The 16,479-nt window shown below is 36.9% G+C and overlaps 1 protein-coding gene and 1 long non-coding RNA gene across 3 annotated transcripts in view; one reads left to right on the top strand and one right to left on the bottom strand.

Moving 5' to 3' along the window:
- Nucleotides 1-753: 753 nt before the first annotated feature.
- Nucleotides 754-1,788, bottom strand: LOC126334952 (uncharacterized). Its single transcript, XR_007564791.1, has 3 exons — nt 1,306-1,788; nt 1,111-1,156; nt 754-851 (listed from the first exon to the last, which is right to left on the bottom strand). It is a non-coding gene; the product is annotated as an uncharacterized LOC126334952 (long non-coding RNA).
- An 18-nt stretch (nt 1,789-1,806) lies between these two features.
- Nucleotides 1,807-16,479, top strand: part of LOC126334951 (uncharacterized) — a 31,738-nt gene continuing 17,065 nt past the window's right edge. For both annotated transcript variants that reach the window (XM_049997697.1, XM_049997698.1), the window contains exon 1: nt 1,807-2,619. In XM_049997697.1, coding sequence (XP_049853654.1) covers nt 2,161-2,619 — 459 coding nt within the window. In that variant the 5' untranslated portion in view covers nt 1,807-2,160. The remainder of the gene's footprint in view (nt 2,620-16,479) is intronic.

Below are 16,479 nucleotides of genomic sequence, written 5' to 3'. Positions count from 1 at the left end.
CCAGAGATTCCTGCAGAAACCACTTTAAATATCTCAATGTAATGACAGTACCTAGCATGTACATATATAACTGTTTAATGTATGCTAAAGAAAATCTGGACAAATTTAGCACGAGATGTGATGTACACACACACAACACTAGAAATAGTCGCTTGTTGGATTTTCCTTTCTCAAGGCTAGCTGCTGTACATAATAACTATAAACATTTGGGCATAAAATTTTTCAATAAGTTACCATACTCAGCTCGTACAGCCCCATTTAATAAATTCAAGAGTGTATTGCAAAATTGGTTAAAATGCAGTGAATTCTATACAAATGAAGAATTCCTAGGAAATACTCATTATAATATAAGCTTTTGATAAGTCATAAATGTTTTCAATCCATAAATAAGCTAAATAATTCTGTGTATATAAGTGTTTATTGACCTAACTGTACTCCATTGTAAACTTTGACAAAGCCAATTGTATGAAAAATACTGAAAGGCGAATAAAAATATTCTATTCTATATATTGTATCTACTGCCATGACTGGGTCTTTCAAACTTTCCAATGGATGAATTTCCACACAAGTCACTGAATAGTTCACGAACAACTACGACTTTACATCATGGTGAAGATGGCAAGAAACGTATGTTTTCTAACTCTCTCCCTAGTTTCAGCTCTTCTTTCTTCAAAAAAAGTCATTGCTTGTGTGCACACAAATGTAGAAACTTTAGTTTATGCTTCTATTGACTTTTGTAGCTTCTTCCAGATGCCTCCTCTTCAATTTTTCATATTTTTCTTCGCTCTTTAACTTTTCCTATCTCATTTTTTGTCTTTCCGCTGCTGTTATGAGCACTCTGTTCCTGTAACCTTAAAAAAATATAACTGTGACTCGAGATAACGTGACTCACGTTACACAAAGAAGTAAATAACTGAACAAGTTAGCTCTAACATTCCTCTTAATATAAAAACTTAATTACATGAAAATGACTCACGTTACATGAAAGTTCATGCTGTTGTATTATGTTATTTATCCTAACTTGGAATTTACCTACTTAAGTTTTATACCGTTTACGCAATACAAGAAGGTATATAACAGTAATACAAATAACGATATGCTAATTCTTACCTGCCAATTAGTTGAAATCGTGGCCCAAAATCTCCAATAACTAACACTGCGCCATTGCATGAAAAATATAAGACAGTATAAAAATTATGGAGGGAAAGCAATAATGAGCAACAAACATTGTTGCCATACAGTAAAAAGTTCAGTCGTATCAAACAATATATAAAAAGTACCAAATTTTTAAGTTATAAAACTTACAAATCTGCCCACTTTATATGGAATATCCCGAAAGAACTATTAGAAAGATAAAGTTTCAGCTGTCTTTTAAATTAAGTCATATCTCCAGTGAATGATTTAACATGAAATGGAAGTTTATTTCTACTTTTGTGCTAGTAGTTTTAGAGCTTAGCGTGTTCACCGACAAACAGTCTTCGTATAAATTCGTTGACAGGGAGCCGGGTGACGTGGCCGAGCGGTTCAAGGCGCATCAGTCCAGAGCCACAAGGCTGCTGCGGACGCACGTTCGAATCCTGCCTCGGGCATGGATGTGTGTGATGTCCTAAAGTTAGTTAGGTTTAAGAAGTTCTACGTCTAAGGGGACAGATGGCCTCAGATGTTAAGTCCCATAGTGCATAGAGCCAGTTTTTAAACTATTTTTGTTGACGGGGCCATTTCCGAAACATTTTCTTGCTAACTTCTCTTGACTATAGAACGAAAATGTCTTCTGTTACTACGGACGTAAAACTTTTTTACCTCCATCTCTGTCGGTACGCATGTTGCAAACAATATTTGTAGAATAATTTAGGCATTCAGGTTCAATTAAATACCAGTTGTGTAGACAAGGCATTAAACATAGCTATTTCAATGCCTCGTGTTGTATAGTAGTTGTGTACTCCGTTCTGATCTTCGACCATAGATTTATAGTCGAAGCTCGAAGGTTTTGATCGACAAATTTTCATCTCCATAATTATTCACTGCGGTGTATGTTTACTGTTTGTATTTTGTTTTCGCGGGAACAGTGGAAGATGGGTTGTTGTTGTTCTTTTGCATCAGTGTGTTTAAAATACTAGTATAGCAAGTAACGTTTTTGTAAATGACATTTTTGTTGTAGTTATGGCTTCAAATAAGGAAATTGGCGCAAAAAGTGAGAAGCGTGTGACTTTCAAAGATGACATAAAACTTAATACACAACAAGTGTCAGTTCCGTCTCGGATACCCGTTAGATCAAACTCCGTATCACGGCATAGCTGTAGTTCAAGAACTGGAGCAATTAAAAAATCGCCCAAGAAATCTCAGGCGAAAAAATCGTTAGTTAGAAATGTCGAGCAACCAGTATCAGTCAGCCGACATAAGGGACTATCCCAACGTGTCGATGTCCATAGTTTGTATTCAACAACAAGCAGTAAAACTAGTGACCTAGGCGAACCTCCGCATAAATATGCTGTCCCAGAATTGTACACAACCTTATGCTTGGCAAATGAAATCCGTAAAACAGCTCAAACAGTACCAAAGGCGACGATCAAAAGCACCAAGGATTTACCACCTGTAAAATGTCAAGTAGCGGAAGAAACGGTAAGATAAGTAATAACTTTACAGAAATCGCATACGTTCAAACAATCATGGCTTACATTACTAAATGTAATTAATTTTTAATCAGTCTTAAAAGTCACCTCTTGTCAGGCGTTCCAGCTGCCCATTTGATCATATGCAGTACGATGTACTAGATGAAGTCGGACATTCAACGTAAACTAGAATATTCATGTTTGCTAACATTCACTTTCACTCATTGATTAAAAACAGTGATACCTTAGGTTTTCCCTATCCATAATTCAAATACACTGTTATTTAGGTAGTATACATTTTATGCTTTGTAGTAATTTGTTAAACAATTTTATTTCTATATTGGTTAGTATGAACCTTTCTGACACAAACATGTTTTGATTGAGGTAACATCCGAGTTTCATTTTATTGTATTGTAATGGTAGGTCCTGTAGTCACAATTTTTCCTCATACTACGAGCAACACATTAAATTTTTTTAAAAAATATACATTATTATGTCTATCATATAGATGCATGATGCACTTTTAGATAAAAATTTGTGTGACGGTCTAGCTTGTAAAATAGAACAATTATTCATCTTTCAACGTGTTTACATGCATTCAGTGTTGTATAAAATTCATATACACTTAGAGTTTCAAATTACAGTGATTTTACAAGGATCCTTACCTAATTATACTGGGTTCTCATTCAGGAAGGTGATGGTTTAAACCAACTTCTGGCCATCCAGATGTAGGCTTCCCATGATTTCCCTAAATCGGTCCAGGCAAGTTCCAGGATGGTTCCTTTGAAAGGCATGGCTGTTTCTGAGCTTGTGCTCCATCTCTAATGAAATCAATGTTGATGGGATGTTAAACTCAATCTTCGTAACTTCCCCAATTATGTCTGAAGCAGGCTTTTACTTGGGTAACTTCGTTAGGAATGAAATTATTATACAAACTGATCAATTTCTTTCAAACCTAATATAGTATGCCACAATGAATCAGCATATCACATCAATGTCTTTTTATAGCTAAATAATTTGCAAATAATTATAATAATCACAAAGTCTTATACAATATGACAAAGTAAATCAATATATCACACTGTTAGCTTCATAAAATATTATGGTTTATAGTTTTGTGTACTCCCATCTCAAAACTGTATTGTATCTTGTCATCTATTGTACATTCTTGAAATTCCTTCGCTGTATAGAATGCTTACTTTTTATCCACTCCGTTATTACACTGTTAAATATATTCAGGAACACTGAATGTGCATTTTTAGGTAGTTTGTTAAAATGTTTGTTATGGTCCTGTCAATTGCTTTCGGAGTAGAGTAGGTGGATTGAAAGCCACACTGTTCAGGGCAGATTAGGTTATTATATTCAAAATATTGGTTCATCTGATGGGGTGTCCAGTGCTGTTATTTTATAAATAATTCGGATTAGTGAAATGAGTTGGTAATTGCTGTGCTACCTAACTTATCGACTGGCTTGATTATGAAAAATTAGAAAAGCCATATGGTCTTCAAGCCAGGAATTACTGGATTTAGTTATTGCTTCACTGACATGTGAGCAAGTTACGTGACTCCATTTAAAACATTCAGATGCTTAATTGGGTAATGGTTGCAGTAATCAGTCTTGCTCATGTTAACCTTAATGTTGGTGTCTACTTTAGACTCTGCAAAGAATTTATTAGGTGTATCAGGAGGAACTGGGATACTGTAATCTATCTTTTGTCAATTTATTTCAGCTTTGATGCTTTTCCATGCTGGTTTACGTTATTTAAAAAGTTAAGAATATATCCATCACTGGCCTTGCATTGAGCTGTCTCTTGTAGTATAGTGCTATCTTGACTGTAGATATTTATTTTATTTTATTTGCACGTCAAGTTCTTTAGGACCAAATTGAGGAGCAAATCTCCAAGGTCATGGAATGCGTCAGTACATGAAATTACAACATAAAAGCAATAACATAAAATAAAATGTTTGTGAACCCAAAAAGAGTCAAGTCATAAATTTAAGTAAACACAATCAACTATATAACATAAGAATCAGCTTAATTTTTCAAGGAAGTCCTCAACAGAATAGAAGGGGTGACCCATGAGGAAACTCTTCAGTTTCGATGTGAAAGTGTGTGGAATTTTGCTGACATTTTGAATTCCTGTGGTAGCTTATTATGGATACGGCAGTATACTGCACACCTTTCTGCATAAGAGTTAAGGATGTCGGATCCAAATACAGGTTTGATTTTTGCCGTGTATTAACCGAGTGAAAGCTGCTTATTCTTGGGAATAAGCTAATATTGTTAACAAGAAATGACAGTAAGGAATATATATATATTGAGAGGCCAATGTCAAAATACCCAGACTCGTGAACAGGGGTCAGCAGGAGGTTCGTGAACTTACACCACTTATTGCCCGAACTGACCGTTTCTGAACCAAAAATATCCTTTTAGAATGGGAAGAGTTACCCCACAATATAATACCATACAACATAAGCAAAGTAGACTAATTTTTGTGCCGAACAATCGCTCACTTCAGATACCATTCAAATAGTAAAAACGGCAGCATTAACTCTTTGAACAAGATCCCAAATGTGGGCTTTCCACGACAGTTTACTGTCCATCTGAACACTTAGAAATTTGAACTGTTCAGTTTCAGTAATCATATGCCCATTCTGTGAAATTAAAACTTCTGTTTTTGCTGAATTCTATGTTAGAAACTGTAAAAACTGAGTCTTACTGTGATTTAGTGTTTATTTTCTACAGGCCATGAACTTATGTCATGAACTGCGTTATTTTAAACAGAATAATTTTCACTTAAGCTTCTGTGGTTTTAATGAAGAAGAATGCCTGATTTATTTTGTGGTGTTAGACTTAGCTATGATTTTCTTCTTTTTAAAATGTGATATGTTGTTGAAATATTTCGAGAGACTTGATCAGTCAAGGCAGGAAAGGCTTGGAAATTGTATGTTGGAACTTACTTTATGCCCGGTCACAGGAAGTTCCTCTGTCCTTCTGTCACCTTTTGGTATGCCCTTATTGTGTATGCAAGTCAGATATAGTTAGTAAAAATATTTTGCTGCCATTATCTTGTATCCAGTTTACTTGATCATTGCTGTCTCATGGTTCCATCTTAATTTACTTATCATAGCATTGCCCTCCCATTCTAATCCTAACTTAAGGTTGGAGCTACTAGTGTTGTGATCTTCAAAGAACAAGAAAAATAACAATGTGTGGTGCAGAATGCGAAGAAGGCACCAGGTTTTGATTACTTTTAACATCAAATGTGGAGCCCATATTAATTTTTCTCATTGTACATTTTCTCCATACTCCATCTAAAGTGGACATGTATGAAACTTATGATCTTGTTAATAAACATTGAACATTAATTAGTTAAATTATTTATCAGGGATAGATTTTGAGAACAGTACTATTTATTACACTTTAAAACCTTTTTTCTGATATGTTTTGATGATGCATCCTGCTTAGTATTGGTTTTTAGTCAGTTATTTTTCCTTGCTCCATAGTATTCTTTTAAAATAACTTTCAGATACATGTGAGCTCTGCAGTGGATGCAACTAGATAGTGCACCACTTTTAATAAATAAGTTTTGTTTATATTGATGTTCTGATGTAAATTGTGATTTCGAAATGAAACTGTAATTAATTCGGCAAGTTTTGTATGTATATATCAGTAAAGATTGTTCATTTGTAAACCTAGTATTAAATTGCATACCAGAAGACCTCAGCACCCTCCACTTTGCATTGATCGAAATGAGAGGTGCGTTGCTAAAAGACTGGAACAGAAAAGGGAGGTAATGACAGTGGCACGTAAAGTGCCCTCCGCCACACACCGTTGGGTGGCTTGCGGAGTATGAATGTAGATGTAGATGTAGAGCCAATGTTGCTCACAACATCCTTTGCTACCTGTAATACTGGAGGGCATATCATTTATATAAATAAGGAACAGGAGTGGCCCCAACACTGATTCCTGGGGCACCTCCCACTTGACTGTACCCCACTCAGACCCCACATCACAACCATTCTCAACATTGTGAATAATGACCCTTTGCTGTCTGTTGCTGAATGCTGAATCAAAAGGTGAACAAATTGTGAGCTGCTCCCTGTATTCCGTAATGGTCCAACTTCGGGGGCAATATTTTGTGATCAACACAATCAAATGCCTTAGTTAAATTAAAAAAAAAAAAAAAAAAAAAAAAAAAAAAAAAAAAAAAAAAAAAAACATGCCAAGCATTTGAAACCTTTTGTTTAACCCATCCAGTACCTCACAGAGAAAAGAGAATATAGCATTTTCAATTGTTAAACGACTTCTAAAGCCAAACTTTACATTGGATAGCAAATTGTTATATCATCATCATTTAAGACTGATTATGCCTTTCAGCATTCAGTCTGGAGCATAGCTCCCTTATAAAATTCCTCCATGATCCCCTATTCAGTACTAATATTGGTGCCTCTTCTGATGTTAAACCTATTACTTCAAAATCATTCTTAACCGAATCCAGGTACCTTCTCCTTGGTCTGCCCTGACTCCTCCTACCCTCTACTGCTGAACCCATGAGTCTCTTGGGTAACCTTGCTTCTTCCATGCGTGTAACATGACCCCACCATCTAAGACTGTTCGCTCTGACTGCTACATCTATAGAGTTCATTCCCAGTTTTTCTTTGATTTCCTCATGGTGGACACCCTCCTGCCATTGTTTCCATCTACTAGTATCTGCAATCATCCTAGCTACTTTCATATCCGTAACCTCAACCTTGTTGATAAGGTAACCTGAATCCACCCAGCTTTCGCTCCCACACAACAAAGTTGGTCGAAAGATTGAACGGTGCACACATAACTTAGTCTTGGTACTGACTTCCTTCTTGCAGAAGAGAGTAGATCGTAGCTGAGCACTCACTGCATTAGCTTTGCTACACCTCGCTTCCAGTTCTTTCAGTATGTTGCCATCCTGTGAGAATATGCATCCTAAGTACTTGAAACCGTCCGCCTGTTCTAACTTTGTTCCTCCTATTTAGCACTCAATCCATTTATATTTCTTTCCCACTGGCATTACCTTCGTTTTGGAGATGCTAATCTTCATACCATAGTCCTTACATTTCTGATCTAGCTCCGAAATATTACTTTGCAGACTTTCAATCGAATCTCCCATCACAACAAGTCATCCGCATATGCAAGACTGCTTATTTTGTGTTCACATATCTTAATCTCACCCAGCCAGTCTATTGTTTTCAACATATGATCCATAAATAATATGAACAACAGTGGAGACAGCTTGCAGCCTTGTCTTACCCCTGAAACTACTCTGAACCATAAACTCAATTTATCGTCAACTCTAACTGCTGCCTGACTATCCATTTAAAGACCTTTAATTGCTTGCAAAAGTTTGTCTCCTTTTCCATAATCTCATAGAACAGACAATAACTTCTTCCTAGGAACCCGGTCATATGCCTTTTCTAGATCTATAAAGCATAGATACAATTCCCTGTTCCACTCATAACACTTCTCCATTATTCGCCGTAAGCTAAAGATCTGGTCCTGACAACCTCTAAGAAGCCTAAACCCACACTGATTTTCATCTAATTGGTCCTCAACTAATACTCGCACTTTCCTTTCAACATTACCTGATAAGATTTTACCCACAACGCTGGTTAAAGAGATACCTCTATAGTTGTTACAATCTTTTCTCTTTCCATGTTTAAAGATTGGTGTGATTATTGCTTTTTTCCACTCTGATGGAACCTGTTCCGACTCCCAGGCCATTTCAATTATCCTGTGTAACCATTTAAGACCTGACAGTCCACTATATTTGATGAATTCCGACTTAATTTCATCCGCCTCAGCTGCTTTATTGCACTACAATCTATTGACCATTTTCTCCACTTCCTCAAATGTGATCCTATTTCCATCATCATTCCTATCCCATTCTACCTCGAAATCTGAAACATAACTGATCGTATTTTCACCTACATTGAGCAACTCTTCAAAATATTCCCTCCATGTGCCCAAGGCATCCACCGGATTCACCAGCAGTTTTCCTGACCTGTTCAAAATACTTGTCATTTCCTTCTTACCTCCCTTTCGAAGACTGTTAATTACACTCCAGAATGGTTTTCCAGTAGCTTGACACACAGTCTCCAACCTGTTTCCAAAGTCTTCCCAAGATTTCTTCTTAGATGCTACAATTATCTGTTTGACTTTGTTTCTTTCTTCAACATAACTTTCTCTGTCTACCTGAGTTCTAGTATGTAGCCATTTTTGATACGCCTTCTTTTTCCTTTTACAGGCTGCCTTGACTATGTCATTCCACTAAGCTGTTTGCTTCATTCTACTTTTACACACTACTGTTCCAAGACATTCTTTAGCCACTTCTAGTACTGTGTCCCTGTACCTTGTCCATTCCTTTTCCAATGACTGTAATTGACTACATTCAACTAACTGGTACCTTTCTGAGATCACTGTTACGTCCTTGTGCCTGATTTCCTTATCCTGAAGTTTCTCCACTCTTATCCTCTTACATATGGACCTGGCCTGCTGCACTTTTGGCCTCACAATCCCAATTTCACTGCAGATTAAATAATGATCAGTGTCATCAAAGAATCCCCTGAATACACGTGTGTCCCTCACAGCCTTTCTGAATTCCTGATCTGTTATTATATAGTCAATGACAGATCTGGTTCCCCTGTCTTCCCAAGTATACCGGTGAATATTCTTATGTTTAAAAAAGGAGTTTGTGATTACTAAGCCCATACTGGCACAGAAATCCAAGAGTTGTTTCCGGTTCCTGTTGGCCTCCATATCCTCTCCAAATCTACCCATGACCTTTTCATACCCTTCTGTTCGTTGAGGGACTAACCAGTGGATTAGGTAGTCTTTGCCGTATGAGCACAAAGGTGACCACGACTCAGAATATGTCAGAGATGCCCAGCCTTCTTCCAAAGTAACTGGTATCTTGACTGTCGGGACCACGTACTTGGCCACTCATATATTGCCCTTGGTTCATGAACTAGGACATGACTACAGGAACCCACACCATGAACCACGCAAATCGTGATATAAAATGATAAATTATCCTTACATACACAGTGTTGTCAATAACTTTAGCAAACATTGATGGAATATAAATAGGTCTAAAATTGTTTACATTATTCCTTTCTCCCTTTCTGTAAAGCGGCTTCACTACTGAGTACTTTAATCGTTCAGGAAACTCACCATTCCTAAAGGAAAAATTACAAGTATGGCTAAATACAGAGCTAACATGTGCAGCACAGTACTTTAATATTTTGCTAGGTACTCCATCATATCCATGAGAACCCTTAGTCTTTAATGATTTAATTATTGCCTCAATCTCCCCCTTGTCAGTATCACAGAGGAGTATTTCAGACATCAGTCTCGGAAAGGCATTTTCCAAGAGAGTTATATGATTCTTTGTAGAAACTAAGTTTTTATTTAATTCACCAGCAATGCTAAGAAAATGATTGTGATTCTTGAATACTGTACATATATCTGACCAGTAACAGAAATATTTTTACTACAAACTGATTTTATGTCGTTGACCTTGTGCTGCTGACCTGACAATTCCTTCACAGCTGATGATATGGTTTTAATTTTATCCTGTGAATTGGCTATTCTATTTGCATATCATAAGCTCTTTCCTTCCTAATAACATTTTTAAGCACCTCACAATAATGATTGTAATGGGATACTGTAGCTTGATTGAGACTACTTGTAACATTTTGATATAATTCCTGCTTTGTTCTACATGATATCCTAATCCCACTGTTCAGCCACTAGGGCTACCTATTACTGCTTGTACTTCGTTGAGAACATTCTAATGGAAAGCAACTCTCAGAGAGCATGAGAAATGTGTTAAGCAAAACATTATATTTGTCGTCTATGTTATTAGCACTGTAAACATCCTGCCACTCTTGTTCCTTGACAAGGTATAAAAAAACTCTCTGTTGCTGTTGGATTAACTTTCCTACATAGTTTTTAGTTGCATGTTACTTTTGTTCAAGTACAAAAGCCTTTTAGTGTTAAAATTTGTGCATTGTGGCCTGAAAGACCATTCACCCTTTTACTAACAGAATGCCCATCTAGTAATGAAGAATGAATAAAAATATTGACTATGGTTGTGCCACTGTTCCCCTGCACCATAGTTGGAAAAAGCACAGTCTGCATCAGATCATATGAATTTGTCTTGCACCATCATATACAAAATTTATATTTCTGGTACTTCTTACAAAGTGAATCAGGAATACTCTCTATCATAAACAGAAATGCTCTCAAGTCAGAGTTAGGGGACCTACAAACAACAACAATTAGAAGTTTAGTTTCACTAAATTCAACTGCCCCTGCACAACCTTGAACTATCTGTTCAGTGCAGAGTTGTGATACGTCTATGGACTCAAATGGAATACTGTTTTTTACTTACATAGCGACTCCCCCACCCCACAAGGAACTTCAAAAACAGTCAGCTAATTTGTATCCTCATGAAGGAAGCCTCTGAATCATCAAATTATTTAAGTGGTGCTTTGACATATGAATAATTTCAGAGTGAACATCTATAAGCAGTTCACTAACTTTATTTCTAATACCTCATATATTTTGATGAAATATGCTAATTCCTTCTCTACTTGGAAACATGATATCCTCTGAAAGTGAGCACTCTGTTAGAGGAACTTCCTTTTAGCAAGTATACCTATCAGCTAACTTCAGTCTAAAAAGGCGCAGCTCTAACACCAACTACTACAGGAATTTTTCCGTCACTGATCCCACCACCATCCACTATATTGTCACCTACATGCTTTGCCAGCCTCCCCTTCGAATATCTATTGAGGTGCATTCCATGCTGAGTGAAACCCGATCTACTCATAGACCCAACTTTCACCACTGAAGTGTGACCTATGCCCTCTGCTATCAGTGCCCTCTCCAGTCCCATGTTAACGTGCCTAACAGCTGCATTAAGATGAGGCCAATCATGATGCTGAAACAATTGTACGAAATGCACATTAGTACCACTGGTTTGAGTAGCAATCTTTACCGGGTCACCACCTACATCATATTTCCCGTCCCTGCTCAACCCACTATCAATCCTTCCTTTGTAAAATTCCTAAATAACTCCCCTATGCTGTCAGTTATTTGAGCCAACTCTGCAGTAGGCTTCATAATGCTGGTGACCTGGTACTCACTCCCCAACACTTTCTGCAACTACTGTCCCACACATCTACCGTGTGAACTACCTAGCAGCAGAACCTTCTTGTTTCTGTTCGGCTTTGCAACTGACCTAGGACTCCTAACTGCTGAGGACTGCTGCATGTTCCCTACATCTACAGCTACAAGAGGCTCCTCTCGACTCAACTCTGACAGTTGATGAAATCTATTGCATATACACAAAGTATACCTCCTCCTTCTAGCTGCCTTCTTGCCAACTGCCAGTTCCCATTGCATATACGCAAAGCATACCTCCTCCTCCTAGCTGCCTTCTTGCCAACTGCCAGTACCCATTCCCCACCACCCTTCACGCCCCTCAACCTATCTAGTTCCTCCTTTGTGCATTGTAACTGCACCTGAAGGGCACAGATCTTACCCTCCTGCTCTAGTATCAACTTGCTTCTACTACAGATTCTGCATTCCCAGGAGAGGATCTCAGTAGACTGCCCTCTGTCTTCGCCACTGCATCTCCCGCCCCAATGAAAATACTTTGAGCAAATACCACACTGTAACCCACTATTCACAAACAAATGACAGAGCCCACTGGAAAAAACTGTGTGTCTATGTTACGTAAGTTCAGTTATACCAGTAGGACTATTTATAGTAGCAATAGGGGTCTCAAAATTCTCTGTCTTCTAAGAAAGCAACCACTTACTACTTGTATTAATACTACTACACCATAGCTAATACCAATATCAACAAAACTTCACAAAAGAATTAACTAAAACAAAAAAATTCAAGCAGCCACTGGAACACTCAACAAAGTTAAAACAGTGAATAAAAATTTTACTGAATTATTTCACTAGAAACAAAAAGAGACACTTGCTGAAAAATAAAGCACAAAATTTACTAAACAACTTCAACACACAGAAAACTAAAAAAACACAGCAAGTGAATGTTTCCAAAAATTTATTAAATTGTTATTTTGCCACAAAACAGAATGAAACACCGCTGAAAACTATTAAATTTAGTAACTGTATAACAGCACACAAATAACTTTGTCAATACTTAGCTTAATAAGAACTACAGCTGCAACTGCATGCCGCAAAATGTAAACACACTATTGAGGCACGAGGCTTGGATGAATGGCGTATGCATATTCATGAATAACAGACCACTAGAGTCAGTAACACAGGAACAAAGACTGAGATTAATGTGAAGCCACTAATAAGATCCTTTTAAAGCAAATATTAAAATAAGTAACTGAAGACTAAAAACTTGTAGTGCTTGTTTATGGTCTTGTGTTTATACCTATCTGGCATAGTCCATATCAATTCAGGCAGGCTAGGAAAAAAATTTTACTTTCATAGTCTCAGATGTTATTGAATTTAGCATATGCTAGAATGAAAGACTAAGTAAAGAACACGTATTTTTTTGTTTTCTCCAAAACAATTTCTGCTCCGAGATACAGCCCTCTAAAGATGACACTGTACGCACCATTTTGAAGATGCATAGTTTGGAAAAAAATTTAAAATGCTGTATCTCTGAAACAGTTCTAGTTTTTTTTTTAAATATTATTTGAAATATAATTGTTTCAGTATTACAAAGAAATCCTCCATTTGGGCTTATCTGTCAAAATTATTTTACTATAGAATTCTGAACTTTTTTGTAATTTATGGGAAATTTTTTTTTTTCAAAATGCCAATCCATAAAATTTTGATTATTTTTCTGTTGATTAGTGCCATATAGTTCTACATTGCGTGAAAATGAGAGCTTCCACTTTTGGGTTGAACAGGTTTTATAAACAATTGAAATTTTTGCCATACATAAAACCTTTTTTTATTATCACATAACAGTCTCATAAAAATCAAAACCTACCCTTATTTAACATAATTTTGGATTTGAAAGATGAGTAAGAGACTCATTTCTCAAGCACTTTAAATGATTCCAAAATGTATGTGAAAGGCCCAAAGACTTAAAGGTTTTAATTTATACAACTTCTGGGCACTCTGTTTTGGACAGAAATTAGTCAGTCAATGAAATAAAAAAATTTTTCACTGCTTCAGTATCTTCCTTTCACATACAATGATGCCTTCCTGTTGAAGCAATAGGAACTGGAGCAGTTACAATCTTCAAAACGTTGTGAATAGGAAGTGAGTATTGATGGGATTGTTGCTGTCATTGAGCTGGAAATCTATACCCAGCAGCTGCTCCATGTGGTAGCATAAAGTTCACTACAGTTTTGTTTAACTCATAACTGGTGTCTATAATATCTGCAATCCACCAGTCACACACACACACACACACACACACACACACACACACACACACACACACCCACACACCCACACACACCAAACATCCCCCTTGTCAAGTTGTGAATCTGATTATTATCATGCTGTTTCTGAGGTGTTGACCGAACAAACGAAATTTATTCTTCCTTGCTGTTTAAAGTGCTTGCAATATGAGTTCTCCCCTCACACTGAGTCCAAAAATGTGTGTTTTGAATTCCTTTCATAGTAGTAGTTTGTTTGGATCTTTCTTCTTTTTCTGCTCACAGAATTCTTTGATTTCCTCTTTGGACGGAAGAATGAGGGCTGTGGATGTGTAAGATTTCACAACTCTCGTAAAATCCTAAGCATTCTTATTCACAGCTGTATTTGGTCTGGGTAGATTATGTTTTGTAGCATGGTGCTTCAGCAGGCCTCCTACACCATCACAAGGCCCCTTGCCGTGACCAGTAGCACTGTATACCCCGTCAGTTGGCACAAGTGACTGTCTCAATTCAAACAGCTGATAACAATTTTGAAAATGACGAGGAGCACCATCAGAGATAATGGTGATCTTCTCTGCCCTTGTTTGTAGTTGAAGAATTTTGCGCATTGCTAACAAAGAACGTGTTGAGTCGTGCCCTGTGTCATCACTTATTACTGCAACACTTGTGGTCTTGCTTTGAAAATATGTCACTCCTGTAAAAATTGAAACCTGGTCATTACTCCAATGACGACATCCTTGTACTTCTTGTGGGAGAATTGCAGACTAGTTCTCAGCAAAATCACAGTGAAGTGCCAAAGATAGTTCTTCAGCCTGTACACACCATTTTACTTCTGCAGTGTGTTGTTGTCGCAATTTCTTCAGATGCTGGTGTGCTACTGCCTTCAATGACCATTTACCAAGTTCATCACTGAAACTGTCAAAAGCAACAGTTTTCTTAATTACTTTATTTTCCTTCCATGTTGCATAAGTAATTTCTGCTGTTGCATATGTAATTTCTGCAGAGTTATCTGCTATGTCTTCCAGGCCAAGTGTCTGTAAAGACAGTCCTTCATTTCTAGGGCAGTCACCACATAAGTCCAAAATTTGTACAGTACACACAATGTGCGAAGTTGTATAGTTGCTCTTATAAACTGCAAGAGTTTCTTTAATACTGCAAGTTGTGTACCTCTTCACTTTCACAACTTTTTGACCTTAAGCTGTAACAGTTATAGTATCTTTTTTGTTGGCACTCTGGCGAGAACAGTCCCATTTATCTTCCAGATAAAATGACTGCACTATTTGAACTTGAGCTGCTTCTACTGGATGACCATAATAGGGATCTGGTCTTCCAAAGACTCCTTTTCACACCTCACATTTCTCGATTTGTCTACCATGTACTTTGATACTGATGGAAGGTGGTTCAAAATTGTTTTCTTTGAAAATGTCTCTGGAATAATAATTAAAACTTGCACCTTTACACTGTACAATGCACAATATTCAACAGCTGAATTGAAATTTGTGAAAAAGTCCTGGCAAGAGGTGCAAGAATGCTTTGGTTTATTTTGTTCTGAAAATGGAATTTCTACTTTGAAGAGAGTGGTCAGTTTTGCTGTAGTGAATTCATCCATAGCTTTATTAATTTCTCTGCACTTTCTTGTCGCATAGAGCTTATGACTCGACTTCACTGACCACAGTTTCTTAACAGCACTAACACTGACCTCTGTAGTTAACTGTTTCCGGGTATATAATTCTTCCTCTATTGGTGAAAAATCTGCTTCATTTGCACCTGGGAGGCTTCAGCTTGTTCAGATTTTATCATTGTTGTTATTCTGCCAAAGCATTTAGAACACAAAAAGTCGTCACAGGAAACATCTTCACTTTGAAACAGAGTCTTCAAATGAGAACACTTACTCCCAACCTGAACAAAAGTCTGTTTTTTTTTTTTAGTTTGTCTCATAAATCATTCTTTTATGGATATGCACACTTCACTCTCATGTGGCTCCAGTCAGAAGACATTTTAAACAGTCCTTTTCACAAAACACACTGCAGTTGTCAACTGGCAAATTCCTCACAAAAACACAGAACTCACTGGATGGTCTCAGTTTTCTTAGAAGCCTCTTCAGTAAACAAATTAGCACTGGAAAAAAAATTGACTTTTCTCGATTGACATTTTTGGGAAAAAAAATCTGTAAATTATAAAAAATATTCAAAAGGTGACAGTAAAAGAACTTCGGCAGATATGTCCAGACGGAGGATACCATTGTAATCATAAAGCAATTATCTTTCAAATAAAAATAAACTCTAACAAAATATCTAGAACTGTTATAGAGATACAGCATTTTAAAATTTTTTCCAAAATTCTCATCTTGAAAATGGTGTTCACAGTGTCATCTTCGGAGGCCTGTATCTGCAGGCAGGAATTTTTTTTGAGAAAACAAAAAAATGTGTGTCTTACTTACTCTTG

Source organism: Schistocerca gregaria, chromosome 2, assembly GCF_023897955.1.
Source record: "Schistocerca gregaria isolate iqSchGreg1 chromosome 2, iqSchGreg1.2, whole genome shotgun sequence".
NCBI lineage: Eukaryota > Metazoa > Arthropoda > Insecta > Orthoptera > Acrididae > Schistocerca > Schistocerca gregaria.
This window is presented reverse-complemented; position numbering and strand designations above follow the sequence as displayed.